Genomic DNA, 23498 nt, shown 5'->3' on the forward strand with positions numbered 1-23498 from the left:
GGAGGAGGTGGGGAGGAGAATTTGGCTGTGGCCGTATTTGGGCCTAAGAGACATCCCTTCAGCCTAAGAGACATGCAGGTGGAGACAGCGGGTCTGGTCAGAGTTCAAGGAAGAGGCTGGAGCGCCGAGTAACCACGCTCTCATATTGGGCACAGAAACTGGGCTTTCCTGGAGGAATTCCTTAGTGAATAACTCAGGACAAATAATCCTTTATTGTATCTTTTGTGTTTCTTTTCATTATTTTAACTATCTAACAGATTCTGATTATAAATAGACTCAAAACAGTGTAAAAATATATTAAGCAAAAAGACACAGAGGTGACGACAGTCGCTGAACATGTTGTGTGCACAGGGGTATATGTGGGACCCTCCACATGTGAGACCTTCCCATAGCAGCTGTGCTCTTGAAGGCTACACAGAGTCCCTACTATGATGCTGTAATTAACTATATCCTTTTATTCTCCTACCTTCATTCACCCCTTTTGTCCACCCCCATTTCCCTACCTCTGGCAACCACCAGTCTGTTCTCTGTGTCTATGGGTTTGGGTTTTTTCGATTTCACGTTAACTGAGATCATACAGTATTTATCTTTTTCTGTCTGACTTATTTCACTTACCATAATGCTGTCAAGGTCCATCCATATTGTTACACATGGCAGGATTCCATCTTTTTTGTGTCTGAATAACATCCCACTGTATACGTACAACCATATCATCTTTATCCATTCATCTGTCAATGGACACTTAGGTTGTTACCATGTTTAGGCTACTATAAATAATGCTGCGGTGAACATGGGGGTGCAGCTATCTTTTCAAGATTGTGATTTCATTTCCTTCAGGTAAAAATATCCGGAATTGGAATTTCTGGATCATATTGTAGTTCCATTTTAATTTTTTGAGGAACCTCCTTTCTGTTTTCCATAGTGGCTGCACCAATTTACATTCCCACCAACAGTGCACAAAGATTCCCGTTTCTCTGCATCCTCACAAACACGTGTATTTCTTGTCTTTTTGATGACAGCCATTCTGACAGGTGTGAGGTGGTATCTCATTATGGTTCTGATTTGCTTTTCCCTGCTGAATAGTGACGTCGAGCAATTTTTTATGTGCCCGTTGGCCATCTGTATGTCTTCTTTGACAAAATGTCTATTCAGGTCCTCTGCCCATGTTTTTACTTTTTTTTTTTTCCCCCTTCTGTTTAGAGTTCTTTTTGTGTTTTGGATATTAGCCTATTATCAGATACATGATTTGCAGATATTTTCTCCTTTTCAGTAGGTCGCCTTTTCATTTTGTTGATGGTTCCCTTCACTGTGCAGAAGCTTGTTAGTCTGATGTAGTCCCACTTGTTGACTTTTGCTTTTGTTGCCTTTGCATTTTATTTTTTTTAGAAGCCTTTGCTTTTTTAAAAAAATTTTTGATTAAGTTTTTATGAAACTATTTTTGAACGAGTAATCTAGTGACCATCTTTGTATGAGTTTGAGGGTTTATAAAATTCCTTAGAATTCCTGGGATAAAGGAATATAATATATAAATATTGGTAGGTGTTACAAAAATTGCTTTTCAAGAGGCTTTGTCAGATCACCCTCCAGCCACATGATGTGTGAGCATCTTTTGTCACTTCCTCCTTGAGCACACGTTGGTGGTGATCTTGTAAATTTCTGCTTGGAACGGTGTGAAATGAGACCTCGTTGTAAAGTGCATTTCTTAGTTGTTGGTTGTATAATGTTTCCCTGGGAGCTCATGTGACACTCACTGGCAGTGAACCTGTGTTTGCAACTTGGGTGTCCTGCCCAGCCCTGCACCTGCCATGTGGCTATCTATGTAGCTGAGGTGGTGTCCACTGTGAAGAGTTTGCAGAGCCACTGGTTCAGCTCAGTGCAGCATGGACCCCTGGGTGCTGGTCTCTGCGTTCTGCCTCCAAGCAGCTGGGGCTGGAGGCAGGCCTTATAGCAGGTCCTCTGGGAAGTCGGCCCTCCTTCACCACGTGAACTTGAGGCACCTCCCCTCAGCTGTAAGGGATGAAGCTGTTTTTGGGAAATTGTTCATCTTTTTTTCCATTTTAGGTCTGGATCAAGAACCAGAGATCGCAGGAGGTAGGTTTTCCATTTATGTGTTCTCAGTGAGATGTTCTTTTTTATGTGCACTTAATACTTAACCTTTATAGCTTCACAGTTATTATCTGGTGGTCAGGTCTGGCTCATGAAGGGCACAGGACGTGGGTGAGACTCCAGTCCTGTTCGTAACTGGCGTTGGCTGGGGCTTAGTGCAGCGTGGGAGTGGGGACCCACTGTCAATGAGAGGGACAGTCAGGGTGCTGCTGGGGCCTGCTGGGCAGCCGGGACTTTCCTGGCCAATGTACAGGAAGCGTCAGCGGGAAGGGTCTGGCCGTAGTTACCAGAGAGTAGTTGGTGGGATTATTGTGAACCTAAGTTGTAAGTTTGTGGGAGGAGGGGAGATAACAGTAAAGCATCAGCAGAACATCTGCTGCAGGTCACGCTCCCGGGACCGGCGTCGGAGGCGGTCAAGATCTACCTCCAGAGAGCGGCGGAAGTCGTCCCGGTCCCGGTCCCGAGACAGACACCGGCGCCACCGAAGCCGTTCCCGGAGCCACAGCCGGGGCCACCGCCGGGCATCCAGGGACCGGAGTTCGAAATACAAGTAACTACTCTGACTCCTTCAGTAGCTGTGTCCAGGAGTGAACCCTTTCTTTGTGTGCCAGGGTCTGGGGGTCTGTCATCTGTGGGACAGAGTGTTAGGGCCTTGAGGAGTCCTGAATGGGGCCCAGGGCACTGAGAGCCCTAAGCCGAGGGCAGCAGATGGCTTCAGGGCTGGGACGGTTGAGAGGCTGAGGAGGTGGTCGCACGTGGGCATGGCCACACTCAGGGGCTGCACACTCACTGTCATTTTGGTACGCAGAGCCCCCGACTAGGCCCTGCTTACCTCTGCTTTGGTTTTTTAAAGGAAAAACAGCAACAACAGAAAACACCACTAATGATCATATTCAGAGACGACCACTGTTAGCTTTGGTACGATGGATTTTAAGTATCTTTTTTTCCATTGTGTTTTTACATAATGGATCGTATTCCATGTGTGGACTCTTGTATTTTCCTTTGCAGTGTTAACATTATAGTGGAAGCTTTTCCTATTACTAGAAACCTTTGTAGGTGTCACTTTCTAGTGGCTACCCAGCCCTCCCTGGGCAGTGGGTTGGGCACGAGATGGCAGGCCTGGCACCCTCTGGTCTACTAGGGCCCTTCCACCCGTGGTGGGTCCTACCCTTACCTGGCCTGGTGCTGAGGGTCCAAGGTGTCAGTGCCTGAGGAGCAGCCAGGAGGGGGGGCCAGCCCTTGCTGAGCCTCTGGTTCCTGTTTCCCAGGTTCTCCAGAGAGCGGGCCTCAAGGGAGGAGTCCTGGGAGCGCGGGCGGAGTGAGCGGGGGGCCACCGACTGGAGGCTCGAGAGCACCAATGGGAAGACTGCGTCGCGGAGGTCGGAGGAAAAGGAGGCCGGCGAGATCTGAACCCACGTCCAGGCGCTGTAAATAGTCTGATACGTGTTTGACACAGCCTAACGTTACCCTTTATATTTGCTGAATACAACTCATCTTTTGTAGTTTACCATTTCTGTTGTTTTGGAGCTAGCTGTGAGTTTCTCGAGATGTACAGAGTTGCTCCTGTGTTCTGGGTTATGTCAAGTGGGAATAAATAGCCTGACAGACTGCCTCCTGACGGCCGTGGTGCAGTCTCTCCTGTCCCCGGTGCGCTAGACTTTGCCGTGGCTTCCACAGGTTGGGGGACACACCAGGGGTCGTCTGAGTTGAGCCTAGAAATGTGACTTACCGTTGGACTCCGCTTTGACTTTTGGCATATGATGTGCTGTGCACCTCCAACACCCAGACTGGCTGGGGCCGGATGTGCCCGACCGTCTGCTCTGTGGGCTCCACATGTCTTTCTGAAGTCTGAGTTGCCCTCTTACCAAGGACTGGCAGTCTGGTTTGTGGTAAGCAGCCTCAGCCTGGCACTCGAGCTCAGATGAACTGCATTTACCCCTCTTGGAGTTACTTAGGGCCAAGAAAGACCCGTGGATAGTATCTGCATGACAGCCACGAGGTCCTCAGAGGAGGGCGTGCTGACTTTGGGGTCAGGTGTGGTGTGACTCACCTTTGGGGGACCTGGTGGTGTTACCCACTCTCCCTCAGCCCTTTTGCACGTATTGCTAAAGTGAGCCCTTCGGAAAAGCATAACTGGGAGCTCTTTTCTTGTTTTCACTTTTGTGGGGGTATTTTTGGAGGGAGCTTCTGGCTGGGCCAGAACATGCTGGAACATAACCCTGCTCACAGTGGGAGACCACTGGGAAGCCAGGGGTGAGTATCTGTCTGGTAGGTGGGTGGAGGTGTGCCCTCCCAGGTGGGAAGTGGATACAAGTTGGCAGAAAGCCTGGGTCGGGGGTGGGTGTGTGTGTGTAAAGGTCTCCTGGGAGGGGGGAGGCAAAGGGGGTGAGGGCTATGGTCATGGGTTCCCGACTCAACGGTGCAGCCTGGCCTGTGACGGCGGGGGCTGGACTGAGCGGGAAGCCAGGGGCAGGGCTGCACAGCTCCTCACACCTCCATTCGTCACCTCCGGAAGGGATGTTTTGGGGTTTTGTCCTGTTTTTATTGTCGTGCAGTGCACATACATTTACCACTGTAACCATTTGTGAGTCTACAGTTGAGTAGCAATCACTGTGGTGGCCACTGTCCATAGAAGGGTGGTTTTGAAGAGGCAGAGGGCAGATGGTGTCCCTGGACTTAGGAGGCCTGGGGTCCCAGCCAGAAAGCAGGTGGCGCTGGGGTCAAGACGCCCAGGAGGGCCTGGAGGGCGGCTTCTGCTCCCCTTACACCTGGACGCTCACCAGTCAGTCCAGGACCAGGCAGTGGGAGCCCTTGCTACCTGACTTTTCCAGCCTCAGTGTTGGAGGCACCCGCCTGCCCCTGGCACATCACAGGGCCTGAGAGCCCGGTTCCCCCGACCCCTGAGCCTTGGGTTCTCCGTGTTGGCTCAGCTCCTGGGCGGAGGAGTGCAGCAGACCAGCCGTGGCCCTCTGCTCTGGATGGGCAGAGGAAGAGGTCAGACTGGTGGGGACAGTGCACAACTCAGGACACTGGGCCTGCTCTAAGGATGCCACAGCGCACCCTGGGTGGGTCCCAGCAGAGGGCCTGGTAGGTGGGTGGAGGACCCGGAGGGTGCTGAGAGGATGGGATTGGGGCTGGAGGGGGCCACCTACCTGAGCCCCCTCACTCCTTGTTAAAATACTGATGTGGGGAATCACTTATTTAACAGGGAAGAGCAGGGATGCAGGTAGGGAGGTGATTGCAGTCCTAGCAGAGAGCTGGGTCGGCCCAGCCAATAGGTGCAGATGCTTCCGGGGCCCATGGTGATGGTGGGCCCTAGGCCCCTGGGGTCAACCCCAGGGCTCTATGGTGCCTTCAGACCCTCCGTGTCACCAAGTTCTCAGGGACTCCCCACCCACACACCATGCTTCTGGCTACTGGTGGGGGTGGGGTGTGGCATGGTCGTAGCACCTTGTGTAGGTTGTAGAGTCTCCTAAGTGCACAGAGGCCCCAGGCTGTCGGGGGGGCAGGTGTGTTTCGGCTGCTCTCCCCTCTCTTTCTGGGGGTCTCTAGCCAGGCCCAGAGCTACAATCTAGGGAAGGGAGGGCTGGAGGATCTGTGCTGGCCCTGCTGCTGCGTGGGAGCCCATTGCATCCAAGGCAGCTCCCAGGCCCTTGCTGCATCATGTGGTTACAGGGATATCCTCCCAGGATGTAGCTGGGTGCTCTTGGTCGGGCCTGGGGGCTGGGGAGCCGTGTCCAGCCATGGTTTGTGTGATTTGGGGAGGAGGTGTGCACAAGCAGTGCCTCTGGTGGGCCCCCTGCCTGGGAATGGGATGGGGGCCACAGTGGGGCTTAGAACCCACACGTGGTCCTGCTCTGGGGAGACTGGGTCAGCTAAGTGGTTTTTGGACTTTATTGCATGTCATTGTCATCTGGAGGACTTGTTAAAACAGGTGGCTTGCCCCCCCGCCCCGGCAGCAGACTTTCTCTTGGTCTAGGGAGGGGTCCAAGAATGTAGACCTCTTTTATTATTTTGCAGGTAGATTTTTTTGATTGAGATAAACTCTCTTGCCATGAAGTTCAACATTTTAACCACTTAAAGTGTATGGTATAGTGGTTTTTGTATATTCACAATGTTGTGCTATCTAGTTTATTACTGTGTAGCTGAAGAACATTTTTATCACCCCAAACCCTGTACCCTGAGCAGTTACTCCCTCTTCCCTCTGGCCCCAGCCCTGAACAACCACTAAATCTACTTTCTGTCTCTGGAATCACACGATGTGACCTATGACTAGCACCTCTTACTACTGAGCATGGTGTTGGAGGGTTCATCCACCCTGTAGCCTGTATTGGTACCAAGAATGTAACAGTTTCCTTGGGCTGCTGGTGCTGCTAGTCCGGAACACACTGAGAGCTCGACTGGGGGCAGCAGGAGGGGTCCCCGACAGCTGGGCCACCAGCTGCAAACCCTCAGTGGCATCTCTCCTGGGACGTGAACTGAGCTGCTGTCCAACTCCTTAGAGCAGGGCTTCAAGCTCTTGCCACCAGGGCACATGCGGAAGATAACACTTGTTCTGTTTGGACCTGAGGAAAAGAGGGTTGAGTCCTGTTCACAGTTGCTGGCGCATTGTATTCCTTTAGGTCCACTGCACAGGCCCTAAGCCCGACCCTCAGACAACCCTTCCTCCTCCTCCCACACCCCTGGGCACGCTCCAGCACAGGAGGCTTTGGTGCCATGTGGCCCTGGGTGCGGGGTCACAGGCAACAAAGCTGATGGCTGCTTGAGGACCTACATGTCTGCCACCAAGTGCCAGTGATCCCTGGTCGGAGGCAACCCTCCACCCCCTGCCCCGGGGCACCTGGGAGTCCACTGGGAAAGCCCGAGGGATCCCTGGGGTCCCTGCGTGTCCTGAGCACCTCCAGCTCTCTGGCGCTTTCCGGCCTCTTCTGCTCTTCCGTCTTTCCCTCCCTGGGGCACCTGATCCCCACCCTCCATGGCTGGCTCCCTTCCCCGTGTCATCCCCGCAGCCTGGCCTGCCTGACCTCCTTGCCCAGTGCCAGTGGGGCTGGGGGTACCCTCCCAAGGAGGTTGTGCGAGGAGCGCTGTCCTCACTGTCCAGGAGAGAAGTCGCGAGCGGCCAGCCAAAGGGACTTCCCCCACCTGGATCCAGCCACCTTCATTTTAAAATTTTTATTGAGATGTAATTGACAAATGTTATGTTTCAGGTGTAATGATTTGATATATGTATATATTGCGACATGATTTTTTTCTTGTGGTGAGAACTTTTAACCTCTACTCAGCAACTTCAAACATATACCACAGTATCCTTGTATATATAGTGTGATGCTTATAATCACATAATACTGTGATGGATTACAGTACAGTATGTATTGTCCTGGGCCTCCTTCTGAAGCTGCTAGTGCCTCCTTTGGAGCCCCACCGAAGTCCAGCCTGCCTGGGAATCCAGGCCAGTCAGGCCCAGGCTCTGTACAGAAGAAAGCACAAAACACTTTGTTTAGAGAACGAGGAGCAGGCCCTGCATGTGCACCCGGGTCCAGAGATAGGACATCTCCAGCTCCTGGGATCCCCCATCTTCCCCCACAATCCCTGTCAGAGGTCTCTGCTCTCTTTGAAAATCACTTACCACGAACAACACACATTTATTGTCCCACCGCTTCTGAGCATCAGGGTTCCCAGAGCTGCAGTCAAGGGGTCTTATCTGAGGCTGTACTGGGGAAGGGTCCTCCCCAGCTCACCTGGTCGTGGCAGCAGTCAACGGCTTTCCAGCCTTGGCAGGAAGCCCTCCACAGGGTGCCTCCGGGCAGCGGGTGAGGGAGAGGGTCTCCTAGCAAGACAGGCAGCACCTCAGTCCTGGGGGTGCCTTCCCATTCCCGCCCCAAATCCTGTGGGTTAAAAACAAGACAAGTGGTCGGGGGGGTGGGGGTGGGGGAGCACGGGCGAGAGAGACATGGAGACAGCAAGTGCTGGAGAGAGTGTGGGGAACAGTTACCACAGAGCCCAGCAGAGGTCCACTCCTTGAGACACACTTGGGAGAGCTGAAAGAGACTCAGAAGTCCTCGTACAAGCGTGTTTATGGTATTCACGGTAGCCAGAAGATGGAAACAACCCAAATGTAACAGGTACAGGGGCAAACAAAACCCAAAATGTCTGTTCCTACAATGAGATATTGCTTGGCCTAAAAGGGACTGGAATTCTGATGCATGTCTAACATGAATGAGCCTTGAAAACCTTATGCTGGGTAACAAGCTGGACACAAAAGACCATGTACTGTATCCGTTTCCATGAAAAGTCCAGGATCAGTAAATCCACACAGACAGACAGTAGGTGAGTGACTTTCAGGGGCCGAGGGGGGAGAGGCATAGAGGGTGACTGGTAATGGACACAGGGTTTTCTTTCAGAGGATGAGAAAGTTCTGGAACTAGATAGAGGTGATGATTGCACACCATTGTGAATGTACTAAGCACCACTGAATTGTACACTTTAAAATGGTTGAAATGGTAAACGTTATGTGTATTTCACCATATTAAAAATAAAAAGCTTGGGGGAGGGATGGATTGGGAGTTTCGGGTTAGTACATGCAAACTATTATATGTATGTATAACTGAGTCACTGCTGTACACCAGAAACTAACACAACGTTGTAAATCAACCATACTCCAATAAAATAAATTTTAAATAAACTAAAAGCAAAGCCACACTCAAAGGGAGGTGACAACACGGGGGGAGAACACCAAGAGGTGGGGTTACGGGCTCCACTCTAGAGTCTGTCCCCACCATTGTTGTTAGTGACACTTCTTTTTACTCTATTTGTGCCTTTTGTCTGAAAGTCCTGTGTCGGATCTTTATCCTTTGGATCAGTTAAGTCACGTAGTCGGTGTAATTAACAATGTTCTTTGTTTTGTTGACACTGTCTTTTGTGGGGGGCTTTCCATTTGTCATACCCATTCTCTTTCTCCCCATTTTTGCCCCTTTTTGGGGGGATTGTTTTATTTTAACAGTGTTTTTCACTCTGTTAGATTGGAAGTCATGCTCTATTTCTATTCTTCCCCTAGAATTTACAACACGCATACTTGATGTGTTGTGGTTGGCTGAATGATAACCTCCAAATATATAGAGGTCCTAATCCCTGGGACCTGTGAATATTCCTTTATATGGCAAGGGGATTTTGAAGATGTGATTAAGTGAAAGATTTTGAGGTGGAGATGATTCTGGATTATCCAGGTGGGCCTAATGCAATTACAAATGGGAGACGGAGATTTGGCCACCAAAGGAGGCCGTGTGCTCCTGGCTTTAAAGATAGAAGAAGTGTCCAAGAACCAAGGAATGCAATTCTAGAAGCTGAAAAGATGAGAGGATTTTCCCCTAAAGCCTCCCGAGGGGCATGGCCTGTGGACATCTTGATTTCAGCGTAGAGAAACTGATTTTGGGTGTCTGCTCTCTAGAACTGTAAGAGAATAAACTTGCGTTGTTTTAAGTCACTGAGTTTTTGTTATACCAGCAACAGGAAACTGAGTCTAAAGTTAATGAAGACATTGTTTGCATGACAGATGGTACAAGGACTTAAGAGGATTTGAGGGCTCTGAACCCCTTCTTGCTGAGTATCAGCGGGTGTTTCGTGTCTGTGTAGGGCTTTTTGGTGTTTTTTTTGTTTTCTTAACTCCATAGACTAACTTTACATACAGTCAGTGTTTGTATTTACCAGTGTTTTTGTTGTTCACTCTTCTTACAGCTCAGACTTCTGAAATATATCCTTCAGTAGAGTCAGGACAGGGTGGGGCAAGTGAGGCACCAGGGGCACGACACTCAGGGAGGAGCTGGGAAGCTACTTCCCTGGTGGTCCAGCGGTTAAGACTCTGAGCTCCTAGTGCAGGGGCCATGGGTTCTATCCTTGGTCAGGGAACTAGATCCTGCATGCCACAACTAAGAGCCTGCATGCTGCAATGAAGACCCGGTTCAGCCAAATAAATATTAAAAATTTTTAAAAAGGGAAGAGCCCCTGCTTGGTGTTGTGCAGGGTCTTACAGCCTTGATAATTGATTCTGACTTAATTTTTAAGTTCACTAATTCTATGACTGTTTTGTTAAGGTTATCCATTGCTTTTTTTTTTTTTTTTTTTTTTGCGGTACGCAGGCCTCTCACTGTTGTGGCCTCTCCTGTTGCGGAGCACAGGCTCTGGACGCGCAGGCTCAGCGGCCATGGCTCACGGGCCTAGCCGCTCCGCGGCATGTGGGATCTTCCTGGACCAGGGCACGAACCCGTGTCCTCTGCATCGGCAGGCGGACTCTCAACCACTGCGCCACCAGGGAAGCCCCATTTTTATTTTTGATGGTTATATTTTTCATTTCTAAAAGTTCTTTTTCACATATGCTGTGTGACTTATTATATTTTATGGCTCCCTGCAGATATTTGAAATCTTGTCTTTAATTTTCTGAACAAGCAAAGTTGTAATTGAATCTGACACTTCGGCGGGTCCATTCTGCTGACTCATGTATCTGCTGGCTTTCACGCACGGTGTCTTCTTTCCCCCTGTGCCTGGTGATTTTGCTAGTCCTGGCCCTTTGTGGCCTATGGTGAAGTGATTTCTTCTAGAGAGGATTTATTTGCCAGGGGTCTATGAGGGAGTCTAAGATTATTTTACACAAAATCCACAGCCTGGAGATTTTGGTAAGGGGAGGACCCTTCTGGTAATATGAACTTGGTCTGCAAAGCCACAGGTATTGGCATGTGATTTCAATTTATCAGGGAATTTTTTTCCCTTTTCCGCTGAACATAAGGTTTTTTTGTTTTCGTTTTTCCTAGTCCCTGTGTTTGGGGAAAGGATACCCAGTGGGGTATCCTTTTAGGGCCCCAGGTTTATGGGGAAGAGTCACCTTTTGGGTACGTCACCTTATACTGGCCCTTTTAACCTATGAGCCTGTAAGGGAAAAAAATCCCAGCTCAAGTTTGCTAGTTTCGGCAAGTACATCAGAACCCAGGTGGTATAGGTGCTGTGACATCTCTGAGTTCTCACATTTACTTGGTTTTTGGTCTGAAAATTCCTTATCATCTTGCTTGCCCTTTGTGCTATTGAGAAGATGGAAGGCATCTTATCCAGCATTTTAAATTGTCATCAATGAAGCTGTAGCCTCTTTTCTTGCCAGGTTGGAAATGGCAGCACAGAGCAGGCAAAGCCTTGGAGCATGACAGGGCCCAGCGGCCTGAAGGAAGGGTTGGGTATATTTCGAGGAGAGACTCCCCCCAAGAAAGAGAAAAAAATGGGCAAAGGTGTCAGGTCCACAGACGTGACAAAGAACAAACACCACCCTGGGAAAGTGGGTGATTCTACAGAGAAGTCAGGATGGAGCAAGCAGCGTTCACCTTCACAAGTAACGAGCTAAATGAGGGCTGTGGGGTGGGGGGTGCAGGCTCTCGCCTCCTGCTCATGAAACTCAGGAGGGCAGTTTTGGAGATTTTATCAAAAAGCCATAGCAATGGGCATACCAGAAATTCCACTTCTATAAAAATCCCCCAGGGAAAGAATTATGTTTGTGCATAGAATTTTTGCTACAAATGCTCAGGGCAAGGTTTTCTGCAAATTAATTGTGAAAGGGCGAAACACACACATAAATGAATAATCAGTCATACCACCACCACTTTCCTTTTCTGGGATTAGATCAGGTATACTGACAGCTGTCTTCTCTGCCTCCCTAGTCCCGCGCCCATGAACTGCTGCCATCACTTAGTGTGTGTTTCAGTTTTCTTGTGATTATGTCAATATGAACCTGGATTTATTCTCTACAGTGACCTGCTGTGTATTTTGTTCCATGAACGTCTTGGCATTGTTCACTGTGCCCAGAGGCTGACTTCCCTGTGTGCCTCTACCATAATTTTTTTAAAATTTTACTTTATTGAAGTATAGTTGACTTACATGTTAATTTCTACTATATGACAAAGTGACTTAGTTATGTGTACATATACATTTTTTTCATATTCTTTTCCATTATGGTTTAACAGGATATTGAATGTAATTCCCTCTGTTATGCAGTAGGTCCTTATTGTTTATCCATCCTATATATAATAGTCTGTATCTACTAACCCCAAACTCCCAATCCATCCCTCCCCCATCCGTGCTTTCCCCCTTGGTAACTATAAGTTTGTTTTCTATGTCTGTGCATCTGTTTTTCTTTCACAGATAAGTTATTTGTGTCATATTTTTGAATCCACATATAAGTGATATTATATGGTATTTGTCTTTCTTTTTCTGACTGACTTCACTTAGTATAATCTCTAGGTCCATCCAGGTTGCTGCAAATGGCATTATTTCATTCTTTTTTTTTATATAGTTGAGTAATAATATTCCATTGTATATATGTACCACATCTTCTTTATCCATTCCTCTGTTGATGGACATCTAGGTTGTTTCCGTGTCTCGGCTGTTGTAAATAGTGCTGCTATGAACATTGGGGTTCATTTATCTTTTTGAATTATAGTATTGTCCAGATATATGCCCAGGAGTGGGATTGCTGGTTCATATGGAAACTCTATTTTTAGTTTTTTTAGGAACCTCTAGACTGTTTTCCACAGTGGCTGCACCAATTTACATTCCCACCAACAGTGTAAGAGTGTTTCCTTTTCTCCACATCCTCTCCAGCATTTGTTATTTATAGGTTTTTTTTTTTTTTTTCTCTGCACCACGCAGCTCTTGGAATGATCCCCGACCAGGGATTGAACCCGGGCCACAGCAGTGAACGCACCGAGTACTAACCACCTCACTGCCAGGGAATTCCCATGTTATTTGTAGACTTTTTTATGATGGCCATTCTAACTGGTGTGAGGTGATACCTCACTGTAGTTTTGATTTGCATTTCTCTAATTAGAGATTTTGAGTATCTTTTCATGTACCTGTTGGCCATCTGTATGTCTTCTTTGGAGAAATGTCTTTTTAGGTCTTTTGCCTATTTTTTGATTGGATTGTTAGTTTTTTTGTTATTGAGTTGTATGAGCTGTTTGTACATTTTGGAAATTAAGCTGTTGTTAGTCACATCATTTGCAAATATTCTTTCCTGGTCCGTAGGTTGTCTTTTCATTTTATTTATGGTTTCCTTTGCTGTACAAAAGCTTGTAAGTTTGATTAGGTCTCATTTGTTTATTTGTCCCTTTATTTCTATTGCCGTGGGAGACTGACCTAAGAAAACATTGGCATGATTTAGGTCAGAGAATGTTTTGCCTTTGTTCTCTTCTAGGAGTTTTATGGTGTCATCTACCATAATTTTTTTTTTTTTTTTTGCGGTACGTGGGCCTCTCACTGTTGTGGCATCTCCCGTTGTGGAACACAGGCTCCGGATGCGCAGGCTCAGCGGCCATGGCTCACAGGCCTAGCTGCTCCGCGGCATGTGGGATCTTCCCGGACCGGGGCGCAAACCCATGTCCCCTGCATTGGCAGGCGGACTCTCAACCACTGCGCCACCAGGGAAGCCCTACCATAATTTTTTAACTTTTCTCCTATTGATGAATGTGTTGGTTGTGCACCATATTTTTTTCTTATTTCTTTTTATTTCTCTGCTCTGATAAACAGATCTGCAAAGAACGTCACTGTGCATACCTCTTCATGTGTGTGCCTGCTTTCTGCAGGATAAATCCCAGAATCAGGACTGCAGGTCTAGAGAATTTGCACTTTTTGGATTTAAAGGATACAACCATCATTTGCAGATATTTTCTCCCATTCCGTGGGTTGTCTTTTCATTTTGTTTATGGTTTTCTTTGCGAAATCTTTTGAGTTTAATTAGGTCCCATTTGTTTATTTTTGTTTTAATTTCCATTACTCTGGGAGATGGATCGAAAAAGATATTGCTGCAATTTATGTCAGAGTGTTCTGCCTATGTTTTTCTCTAATAGTTTTATAGTACCTAGCCTTACGTTTAGGTCTTTAATCCATTTTGAGTTCATTTTTGCATATAGTGTTAAAGAGTGTTCTAACTTCATTCTTTGACATGTAGCTGTCCAGTTTTCCCAGCACCACTGACTGAAGAGACTGTCTTTTCTCCATTGTATATTCTTGCCTCCTTTGTCATAGATTAGGTGCCCATAGGTGGGTGGGTTTATCTTGGGCTTTCTGTCTTGTTCCATCGATCTATATTTCTTTTTGTGCTGGTACCATACTGTTTTGATGACTGTAGCTTTGTAGGATAGTCTAAAGTCAGGGAGCCTGATTCCTCCAGCTCTGTTTTTCTTTCTCAAGATTGCTTTGGCTATTTGGGGTCTTTAGTGTCTCCATACAAATTTTAAGATTTCTTTGTTCTAGTTCTGTAAAAAATGCCATTGGTAATTTGATAGTAGATTGCCTTGGGTAGTATATTCATTTTGACAGTATTCTTCCAGTCCACGAACATGATATATCTTTCCATCTGTTTGCGTAGTCTTCGATTTCTTTCATCAGTGTCTTATAGTTTCCAGAGTACAGGTCTTGTCTCCTTAGGTAGGGTTTATTCCTAGGTATTTTATTCTTTTTGATGCAATGATAAATGGATTGTTTCTTTAATTCTCTTTCTGATCTTTTGTTGTTAGTGTATAGAAATGCAACAGATTTCTGTGTATTAATTTTGTATCCTGCCACTTTACCGAATTCATCGATGAGCTCTAGTAGTTTTCTGGTGGCATCTTTAGGATTTTCTATGTATAGTATCATGTTGCCTGCAAACAATAACAGTTTTACTTCTTCTCTTCCAGTTGGGATTCCTGTTATTTCTTTTTCTTCTCTGGGTGCTGTGGCTAGGACTTCCAAAACTATGTTGAATAAAAGTGGTGAGAGTGGACATCCTTCTTGCCTTGTTCCTGATCTTAGAGGAAATGCTTTCAGCTTTTCACTGTTGAGTATGACGTTAGCTGTGGGTTTGTCATAAATGGCCTTTATTATGTTGAGGTATGTTCCTTCTTTGCCCACTTTCTGGAGAGTTTTTTCATAAATGGGTGTTGAATTTTATCAAAAGCTTTTTCTGCATCTAGTGAGATGATCATATGGGTTTTATTCTTCAGTTTGTTGATGTGGTGTATTATACTGATTGATTTGTGGATACTGAAAAATCCTTGCATCCCTAGGACAAACGCCACTTGATCGTGGTGTATGATCCTTTCAGTGTATTGTTGGATTTGGATTGCGAATATTTTATTGAGGATTTTTGCGTCTATGTTCATCAGTGATATTGGCCTGTAATTTTCTTTTTTTGTGGTATCTTTGTCTGGTTTTCATATTAGGATGATGGTAGCCTCATAGAATGAGTTGGGGAGTAATTAGACCGACAAAGGATTAGTCTTCTAATTTACAAACAGCTCATGTGGTTCAATACCATAAAAACAAACAACCCAATCAAAAAATGGACAGAAGACCTAAATAGACATTTCTCTTGGCCATACAGATGGCCAAGAGGCGCATGAAAAGGTGTTCAAAATCGCTAATTATTGTAGAAATGCAAATGAAAACTACAATGAGATATCACTTCACACCAGTCAGAATGGCCATCACCAAAAGATGTACAAACAGTAAATCCCGGAGAGGGTGTGGAGAGAAGGGAACTTTACACTGTTGGTGGGAATGTAAGATGGTGCGGCCGCTATGGAGGTTCCTTGCAAAACTAAAAATAGAGCTACCATATGATCCAGCAGTCCCACTCCTGGGCATATATCTGGAGAAACACTTGGTTCGAAAGTATACATGTACTCCAGTGTTCATAGCAGCACAATTCACAATAGCCAAGACATGGAAGCAACCTAAATGTCCATCAAAAGATGAACGGTTAAAGAAGATGTGGTACCTATATACAGTGGAATATTACTCAGCCATTAAAAAGAATGAAATAATGCCATTAGCAACAACATGGATGGACCTGGAGATTATCATACTAAGTGAAGTAAATCAGACAGAGAAAGACAAATGTCATATGATATCGCTTATGTGCGGAATCTTTAAAAAAAGATACAAGTAAACTTACAAAACAGAAGCAGACTCAGACTTAGAGAACATGGTTACCAGTGGTAAGGTTGGTGGTGGGGGGATAGATTGGGAGTTTGGGATTGACATGTACACACTGCTATATTTAAAATAGATAACTGGGACTTCCCTGGTGGTGCAGTGGTTAAGACTTTGCCTTCCGATGCTGGGGGTGCGGATTCGATGCCTGGTCGGGGAGCTAAGATCCCACATGCCTCCTGGCCAAAAAACCAAAACATAAAACCTGCAATATTGTAACAAATTCAATAAAGACTAAAAAAAAATGGTCCACATTAAAAAAAAAAAAAAAAGGATCCACCTGCCATTGCAGGGGACACGGCTTTGATCCCTGGTCCAGGAAGATCCCACATGCCATGGAGCAACTAAGCCCTCGCGCTGCAACTACTGAGCCTACGAGTGCCACAAATACTGAAGCCTGCACACCTAGAGCCCGTGCTCCACAACAGGAGAAGCCACCACAATGAGAAGCCCGCACACCGCAGCGAAGAGTAGCCCCTGCTTGCCACAACTAGAGAAAGCCCGTGCACAGCAGCAAAAACCCAGTACAGCCAAAAATAAATAAATATAGAGAGATAACCAAGAAGGGCCTACCAAAAAATATATATATATGTAGTTGTGAGGCAAATTTGGTTATATTAATGAGTTCTGTAGATGAACAAGGTGAACACGAGGTTGATTTGGTCATTGGAACATCCTGATGATGGGTGAATTTTGAGATTGTCTTTCCCTCTTATTCCAGAATAACTTTTTGTGATAATGATAAATTATATACTGATTTTTTTTTTTTTCTGTGTCAGGTGTTTGTTGCGGCACACAGGATCTTCATTGAGGCATGCGGGATCTTTCATTGTAGCGCGCAGGCTTCTCTCTAGTGCTGTGAGGGTTTTCTCGTCTCTAATTGAGGCGCGCGCGAGCTCGATAGTTGCAGCGTGTGGGCTTAGTTGCCCCATGGCATGTGGGATCTTAATTCCCCGCCCAGGGATCAAACCCGCGTCCCCTGCATTGGAAGGTGGATTCTTTACCACTGAACCACCAGGGAAGTCCCTATATACTGATATTTGATGTAGAATTATTCCTAGGTAAAGAAATAAAAAATTTAATATATATATTTTTTATAAATTTATTATTTTTTTAAATTTTATTTTTGGCCATGTTGGATCCTTGTTGCATGCAGGCTTTCTCTAGTTGTGGTGAGTGGGGGCTACTCTCTGTTGCAGCGTGTGGGCTTCTCATTGTGGTGGCTTCTCTTTTTGTGGGGCATGAACTCTAGGCGCGTGGCCTTCAGTAGCGGCACATGGGTTTAACAGTTATGGCTCGCGGGCTCTAGAGCGCAGGCTCAGTAGTTGTGGCGCATGGGCTTAGTTGCTCTGCAGCATGTGCAATCTTCCCGGACCAGGGCTCGAACCCATGTCCCCTGCATTGGCAGGCGGATTCTTTTTTTTTTTTTTTTTTTTTTTGCGGTATGTGGGCCTCTCACTGTTGTGGCCTCTCCCGTTGCAGAGCACAGGCTCCGGACACGCAGGCTCAATGGTCATGGCTCATGGGCCAAGCCACTCCGCGGCATGTGGGATCTTCCAAGACCGGGGCACGAACCCGTGTCCCCTGCATCGGCAGGCGGACTCTCAACCACTGCGCCACCAGGGAAGCCCGGCAGGCGGATTCTTAACCACCGTGCCACCAGGGAAGTCCAAACGAAATTTTTTTTTTTTTTTTTGCGGTACATGGGCCTCTCACTGTTGTGGCCTCTCCCGTTGCGGAGCACAGGCTCTGGACGCGCAGGCTCAGTGGCCATGGCTCACGGGCCCAGCCGCTCTGCGGCATGTGGGATCGTCCCGGACCGGGGCACGAACCCGTGTCCCCTCTATCGGCAGGCGGACTCTCAACCACTGCGCCACCAGGGAAGCCCAATTTAATATTTTTAAAAAAATAAAGGATACAGCCAGCGGTGTGCTGGAACCTGCTTGTATTGGCTCAGGTTAAGTTGTAGGAATTTTGAGAGCTTGTTGTTAAACACAACCACTATGAAAAATTAAGTTACAGTAATTTACAACTAAATAGGTCATGTGAAAAATAGGTAATAAATACTGAAAGCCAATTACTTCCTAATTATGTTACTACAGTTTACTATCATCTATGCTTACATCTCTTGTATCTGGACAGTGGAAATACGACACAATGGCAGCTACTATACATCTCTTCCTTTTTTTTTTTTTTTAAAAAGGTGAAACCGAATCACTCTTTTTTTTTTTTTTTTTTTTTTGCCGAGCCATGCAGCACGCGGGATCTTAGTTCCTCGACCAGGGATTGAACCAGCACCCCGCTGCAGTGGAAGCACAGAGTCTTAAGCACTGGTCCGCCAGGGAAGTCCCTATATATCTCTTCCTAATTTCCCATTCAGTGATAACCTGTTTGATAGCCTGAATCAACCATGATGGCAGTAGTTACACCACGGAAATTGGCAAATGCTACAAATCAGTTCCCATTCCGTTCTTCCTGAGTGCCAGTTATTTAAATATTTACCAGCCCACAACTGTATACAACTGAATTACCCTCCCAAAAGGTTATAGTAAAACTTCTACCAGGAGTGTATTGGATCTTGCCTTTTTAAATATTTCCATGACAGGTGTCTTGTTAATGAGCATTTTAATTTGCATGTCTTTATGCATCTTTGCAAATGTCTCTTGGTCATTGGTATACTATGAGTTGCCTGTTTGTCCTTTGGCTTATTTTTCTATTGGGTTGACTGGTGTTTAAAAAAAAAAAAAGTAGAGGGGGTGGGAAAGAGAATTTGGATCTTGTAAAGAAAAAGATAATAACCCTTTGCTATTTGTGGCAAATATTTTTCTCCCAGTTCCTCTTTTAACTCTGTTTATGGTGTCTTTTCCTCCCAAATCTCATACCAAATTTTTGCTCTTTATATCATCCAATGTGTCCATTTTATCCAGTGACACTTTGAGGATACCATTTCTAAAGAAAATCTCTCCAAGGAACTTCCCTGGTGGTCCAGTGGTTAAGACTCTGTTCTTCCACTGCAGGAAGCATGAGTTCAATCCCTGGTTGGGGAACTAAGATCCCACATGCTGCATTGCACGGCCAAAAGAAAAAAAAGAAAATCTCTGCAAGTGTGCCTAGAAGGACCTGGAAGACTTACATTACATGCTACCTTGTCACATGTCTCTGTGGGGCTCTTCTGCCTGTGGGTGTTTGCACCTGTGTGTGTGTGTGTGTGTGTGTGTGTGTGATGTCTTCCCTTTTTATTTTTTTAATTAATTTTTTGCTGTGTTGGGTCTTTGTTGCTGCACACGGGCTTTCTCTAGTTGCAGTGAGCAGGGGCTACTCTTCGTTGCAGTGCTTCAGTAGTTGTGGCACATGGACTCAGTAGTTGTGGTTCGCGGGCTCTAGAGCGCAGGCTCAGTAGTTGTGGCACACGGGCTTAGTTGCTCCGAGGCATGTGGGATCTTCCCAGACCAGGGCTCGAACAACCCGTGTCCCCTGCATTGGCAGGTGGATTCTTAACCACTTTGCTGCCAGGGAAGCCCTCTATTCCCTTCTTATCCACTATTTCATTTTCCATGCTTTCACTTTTCATGCTTTCCATGCTTTCAGTTATCCACAGTCCACCCAAGTCCAAAAATGTTAAATGGAAAATTCCAGAAATAAACAATTCATAAGTTTTAAAATGTGCATTCTAGTGTTATGATGAAATCTCCGGGCGTCGCACTACATCTCGTCTGGGATGTGAACCATCCCTTTGTCCGGTGTGTACCACCCATTTGTCACTGAATAGCCGTCTGTGTTATCAGATGCACTGTCCCAGCATCTCAGTGCTTGTGTTCAAAGTGACCCTTATTTTACTTAATAATGGCCTCAAAGCACAAGAGGAGTGATGTGCCAAAGAGAAGACCTCAAGTGCTTCCTTTAAATGAAAAGCTAGGGCTTCCCTGGTGTCTCAGTGGTTAAGAATCTGCCTGCCAATGCTGGGGACTCGGGTTCTAGCCCTGGGCGGGGAAGATCCCACATGCCACAGAGCAGCTAAGCCTGTGCACGCTACAACTACTGAGCCTGCGCTCTAGAGCCGGTGAGCCACAACTACTGAAGCCCGCATGCCTAGAGCCTGTGCTCCACAACAAGAGAAGCCACCGCAATGAGAAGCCTGTGTAACGCAACGAAGAGTAGTCCCCGCTCTCTGCAACTAGAGAAAGCCTGCACACAGCAACGAAGAGCCAACACAGCCAAAAATTAATTTTTTTTAAAAAAGCTAAAAGTTCCAGACTTAATAAGGAAGAAAAAAATTGTATGTTGAGGTTGCTAAGATCTATGGTAAGAACGAATCTTCTATCTGTGAAATTGTGAAGAAGGAAAAGAATTCATGCTGTTTTGCTGTCGCACTTCAAACTGCAAAAGCTACAGCCACAGTGTGTGGTAACTGCTCTGGTATTGAGGTGGAAAAGGTATCAAATTTGCACAGCAAGATATTTTGAAAGAGACCACGCTCACATAGCTTTTATTACAGTACATTGTTATCGTCTTATTAGTTATTGCTGTTACTCTCTTACTGTACCTAATTATAAATTAAATTTACTATATAGGTGTGTACATATGGGAAAAAACAGCATGCTTCGGGTTCGGTACTGAGGTTTCAGGCATCCACTGGACTTGGAATATATCCCTCAGGGTAAGAGGGGACTTCTGTCTGTGCATGTCACACATGTACTCTTGGGTGGGACTCCCATGCCCTCCATTGTTCACACAGTTTCCCCACGTGTCAAGTGGGGAGTGAAGGAATAATGGATGTGCTGAGCCCACTGGGATACACAGGCAGGTGGAGTAGTTCTCTGAATTTTTTAAAGGAAGACGCTCTGAGGTCTGCCTCCTGAGAAGCGTGGCATGTAGGCAGGACTCTCTGCCGGCTCCCTGGTCCGCCCTGTCCACTGCAGGAGCCACCTCCTTCCACCAGGTCCAGAGTCTGGCAAAGGCGCCTTTTTTTTTTTTTTTTTTTTTTCCTGTAAGCGTGCCTCTCCCTGTTATGGCCTCTCCTGTTGCGGAGCACAGGCTCCGGACACACAGACTCAGCGGCCATGGCTCACGGGCCCAGCCGCTCAGCGGCATGTGGGATCTTCCCGGACCGGGTCACGAACCCGTGTCCCCTGTATCGGCAGGCGGACTCTCAACCACTGCGCCACCAGGGAAGCCTGCAAAGGCGCCTTTGACCCCAAGCCTACCGGTTACCCGAAGTCCCCAGCACGTTCCGGAGGCGCAGTTCTGGTCTGCGCCGGCAGGGGCGCCGGTCCCTAACTTTCTCCCAGGCTGTGCTGCGCGCTTCTAGGTGGATCTGTGTCCAAAGTGGGCAGCCCGGAGGAGGGTCCGACCTCGCCAGCTTGCGACCATGACCGCCACCTGCCACCCCTTCCCGAGCGGCCGAAGCCGCGGGTCTGCACCGATAAGTGGTCGGGCCCAAGGGCATGGCGAGTCGGGGCTTACCACTTGGGATTTGGGACCCGCTGTCCAGGCTTGCCTCAGGCTGCCGGGGTTCGGGGGGCGTCCGTGCTGGGATCTAACTGGGAGTATGAGACTCGGGCTTCCTCAGACCCCTACTTCATTTAGGAGGGGCGCCCCCGCCCCCTGTCAGGCCCAGGGCGCGCTCCCCTAGAGAGAACACTCGCTCACCTGAGGCTTTGTCCGCGGACTTTACTCAAATACGAGCCCCACGCGACCACCCTCCCAGTTTAGTGACAGTTGGGGTTCAGCGCCGAGATCACGTGGCTCAGAAACTTGTCGAGCGAGGCCTGCAGGGAGGGGCTGAAGTCTCCGGGGTAGTGCCGGGCGAGGGTCACCAGCAGGCAGTGGACCAGCAGCTGCGGAGAGGGAGTCGTTCCCACGCGGGTGCAACCCCCTTCCCTGACGGGAGCCCCCTCCCCCGGCGACAGGGGTCAGGCCCCGCCGGCGAGCTCACCTTGAACTTGACGGGGTCCACGCGCAGCTTGTACGCATGCAGCTCGCGCAGAGCCGACAGGGCGCTGGGCAGGTCGTCCAGGTGGTCCACGGCGAGGGTCAGCGCGTCGGCCACTTTCTGGCCGTGCGCTCTGACCTGGGCGGAGCCGGGGCTCAGGTCCAGGTGGAGGAAGTAGATCTTGGTGGAAGGGAAGGCCAGGAAAGTCCTGCGGGAGGAACGGCGAGTCAGGCTGGGGAGGAAGGAGGACGCTTTCCCGAGCGGGCTGAAGGCCGGGGAGCCCGGGGCCTGTGCGCACCTCTCCAGGGCCTCGGTCGTGTAGACGCCGACGTTACTACCCAGCTTCAGCCACAGCGCGCGCACCGCAGCCCGGTCCGCCGCCTCCAGCACCATCTTGGAGCCCGCCCGGCCGCGCGCTCGGCGCCTTGATGAAGCCCGGGTTGCGCCTGCGCGTATCGTCCCGCGGTCCCCTTGGCCTCCGGGGTTCGCCGCGCCTCTGGTCGCAGAATCTGGCCCCAGCGGCCCGGAGCGCTCCACGGAGCGTCTGCTCCGACCTGGGGCCTTCCTAATCGCCCTGGACCCTGAGGCCCGTATTTTTGAAGGTTTACTCTATGGAAACTAATATTTAGTATGTATCATTAATTTTAGGTTGCCCTGAATTTAAGCATGGATTTTGGCATTGAACGTCAGCTTATTCTGCCTCCCTCCCGAGTCTATTATGACACCTTTCTGAGTCTATTTTCTCATTTATGGTATATAAGGAAGGTAACAATTTCTTCTTTCCAAGGTTGTGCCTGGTTCATAACAGACGCCTCTTTCTGACAATGAGCATTTATATTGGGTGCCTAGGATATATCCCAAAATAATAGCTAATACCTATGCAGCAGTCATGCTGTGCCAGGCATCACTATACATCTTTTTTTTTTTTTTTTTTTTTGCGGTATGCGGGCCTCTCACTGTTGTGGCCTCCCCCGTTGCGGAGCACAGGCTCCGGACGCGCAGGCTCCGGACGCGCAGGCTCAGCGGCCATGGCTCACGGGCCCAGCCGCTCCGCGGCATATGGGATACTCCCAGACCGGGGCACGAACCCGTATCCCCTGCATCGGCAGGCGGACTCTCAACCACTTGCGCCACCAGGGAGGCCCTATACATCCTTTTTTTAAAAAAATTGCGTTGAAATTCATGTAACATAAAATGTACTGTCTTAGCTATTTTAAGGTGTACAATTCAGTGTCTTTAATTACATTCAGAGTGTGTGCAACCATCACCACTGTCCAGTTCCAGAACGTTTTCATCGTCCCAAATAGAAACTCTGTCCCCATTAGCCGTCAGTCCATAACCCCTGCCCTCCAGCCCCTGGCCATTACCAGTCTTTCTGTCTCTGTGCATTTACGTATTCTGGACATTTCATGTGAATAGAATCATGCAATATATGGTCTTTTGTGTCTGGTTTCTT

General features: G+C 47.7%; 2 protein-coding genes across 6 annotated transcripts in view; one reads left to right on the forward strand and one right to left on the reverse strand.

The window, feature by feature from the left end:
- Positions 1-3718, forward strand: part of LUC7L (LUC7 like) — a 30352-nt gene extending 26634 nt beyond the window's left edge. For all 3 annotated transcript variants that reach the window (XM_060078221.1, XM_060078220.1, XM_060078222.1), the window contains 3 exons: positions 2062-2091; positions 2489-2656; positions 3375-3718. In XM_060078221.1, the coding sequence (XP_059934204.1) occupies positions 2062-2091; positions 2489-2656; positions 3375-3516 (340 nt within the window). In that variant the 3' untranslated portion in view covers positions 3517-3718. The remainder of the gene's footprint in view (positions 1-2061; positions 2092-2488; positions 2657-3374) is intronic.
- A 3604-nt stretch (positions 3719-7322) lies between these two features.
- HBQ1 (hemoglobin subunit theta 1) lies at positions 7323-22475 on the reverse strand. 3 transcript variants are annotated; one of them, XM_060077677.1, is made up of 4 exons: positions 22341-22475; positions 22046-22250; positions 7845-7991; positions 7323-7573 (listed from the first exon to the last, which is right to left on the reverse strand). In XM_060077677.1, exons 1-4 carry the CDS (start codon positions 22433-22435, stop codon positions 7505-7507), a joined length of 516 nt encoding a protein of 171 aa, XP_059933660.1. In that variant the 5' UTR covers positions 22436-22475; the 3' UTR covers positions 7323-7504. The 3 variants fall into 3 exon arrangements, 2 of the variants coding, with proteins under 2 accessions (XP_059933660.1, XP_059933661.1); XR_009530105.1 differs by having other exon boundaries at positions 7519-7573; positions 7733-7991; XM_060077678.1 differs by lacking the exons at positions 7323-7573; positions 7845-7991 and adding an exon at positions 21766-21947.
- Positions 22476-23498: the final 1023 nt, after the last annotated feature.

This window comes from Mesoplodon densirostris, chromosome 16 (assembly GCF_025265405.1).
Source record: "Mesoplodon densirostris isolate mMesDen1 chromosome 16, mMesDen1 primary haplotype, whole genome shotgun sequence".
NCBI lineage: Eukaryota > Metazoa > Chordata > Mammalia > Artiodactyla > Ziphiidae > Mesoplodon > Mesoplodon densirostris.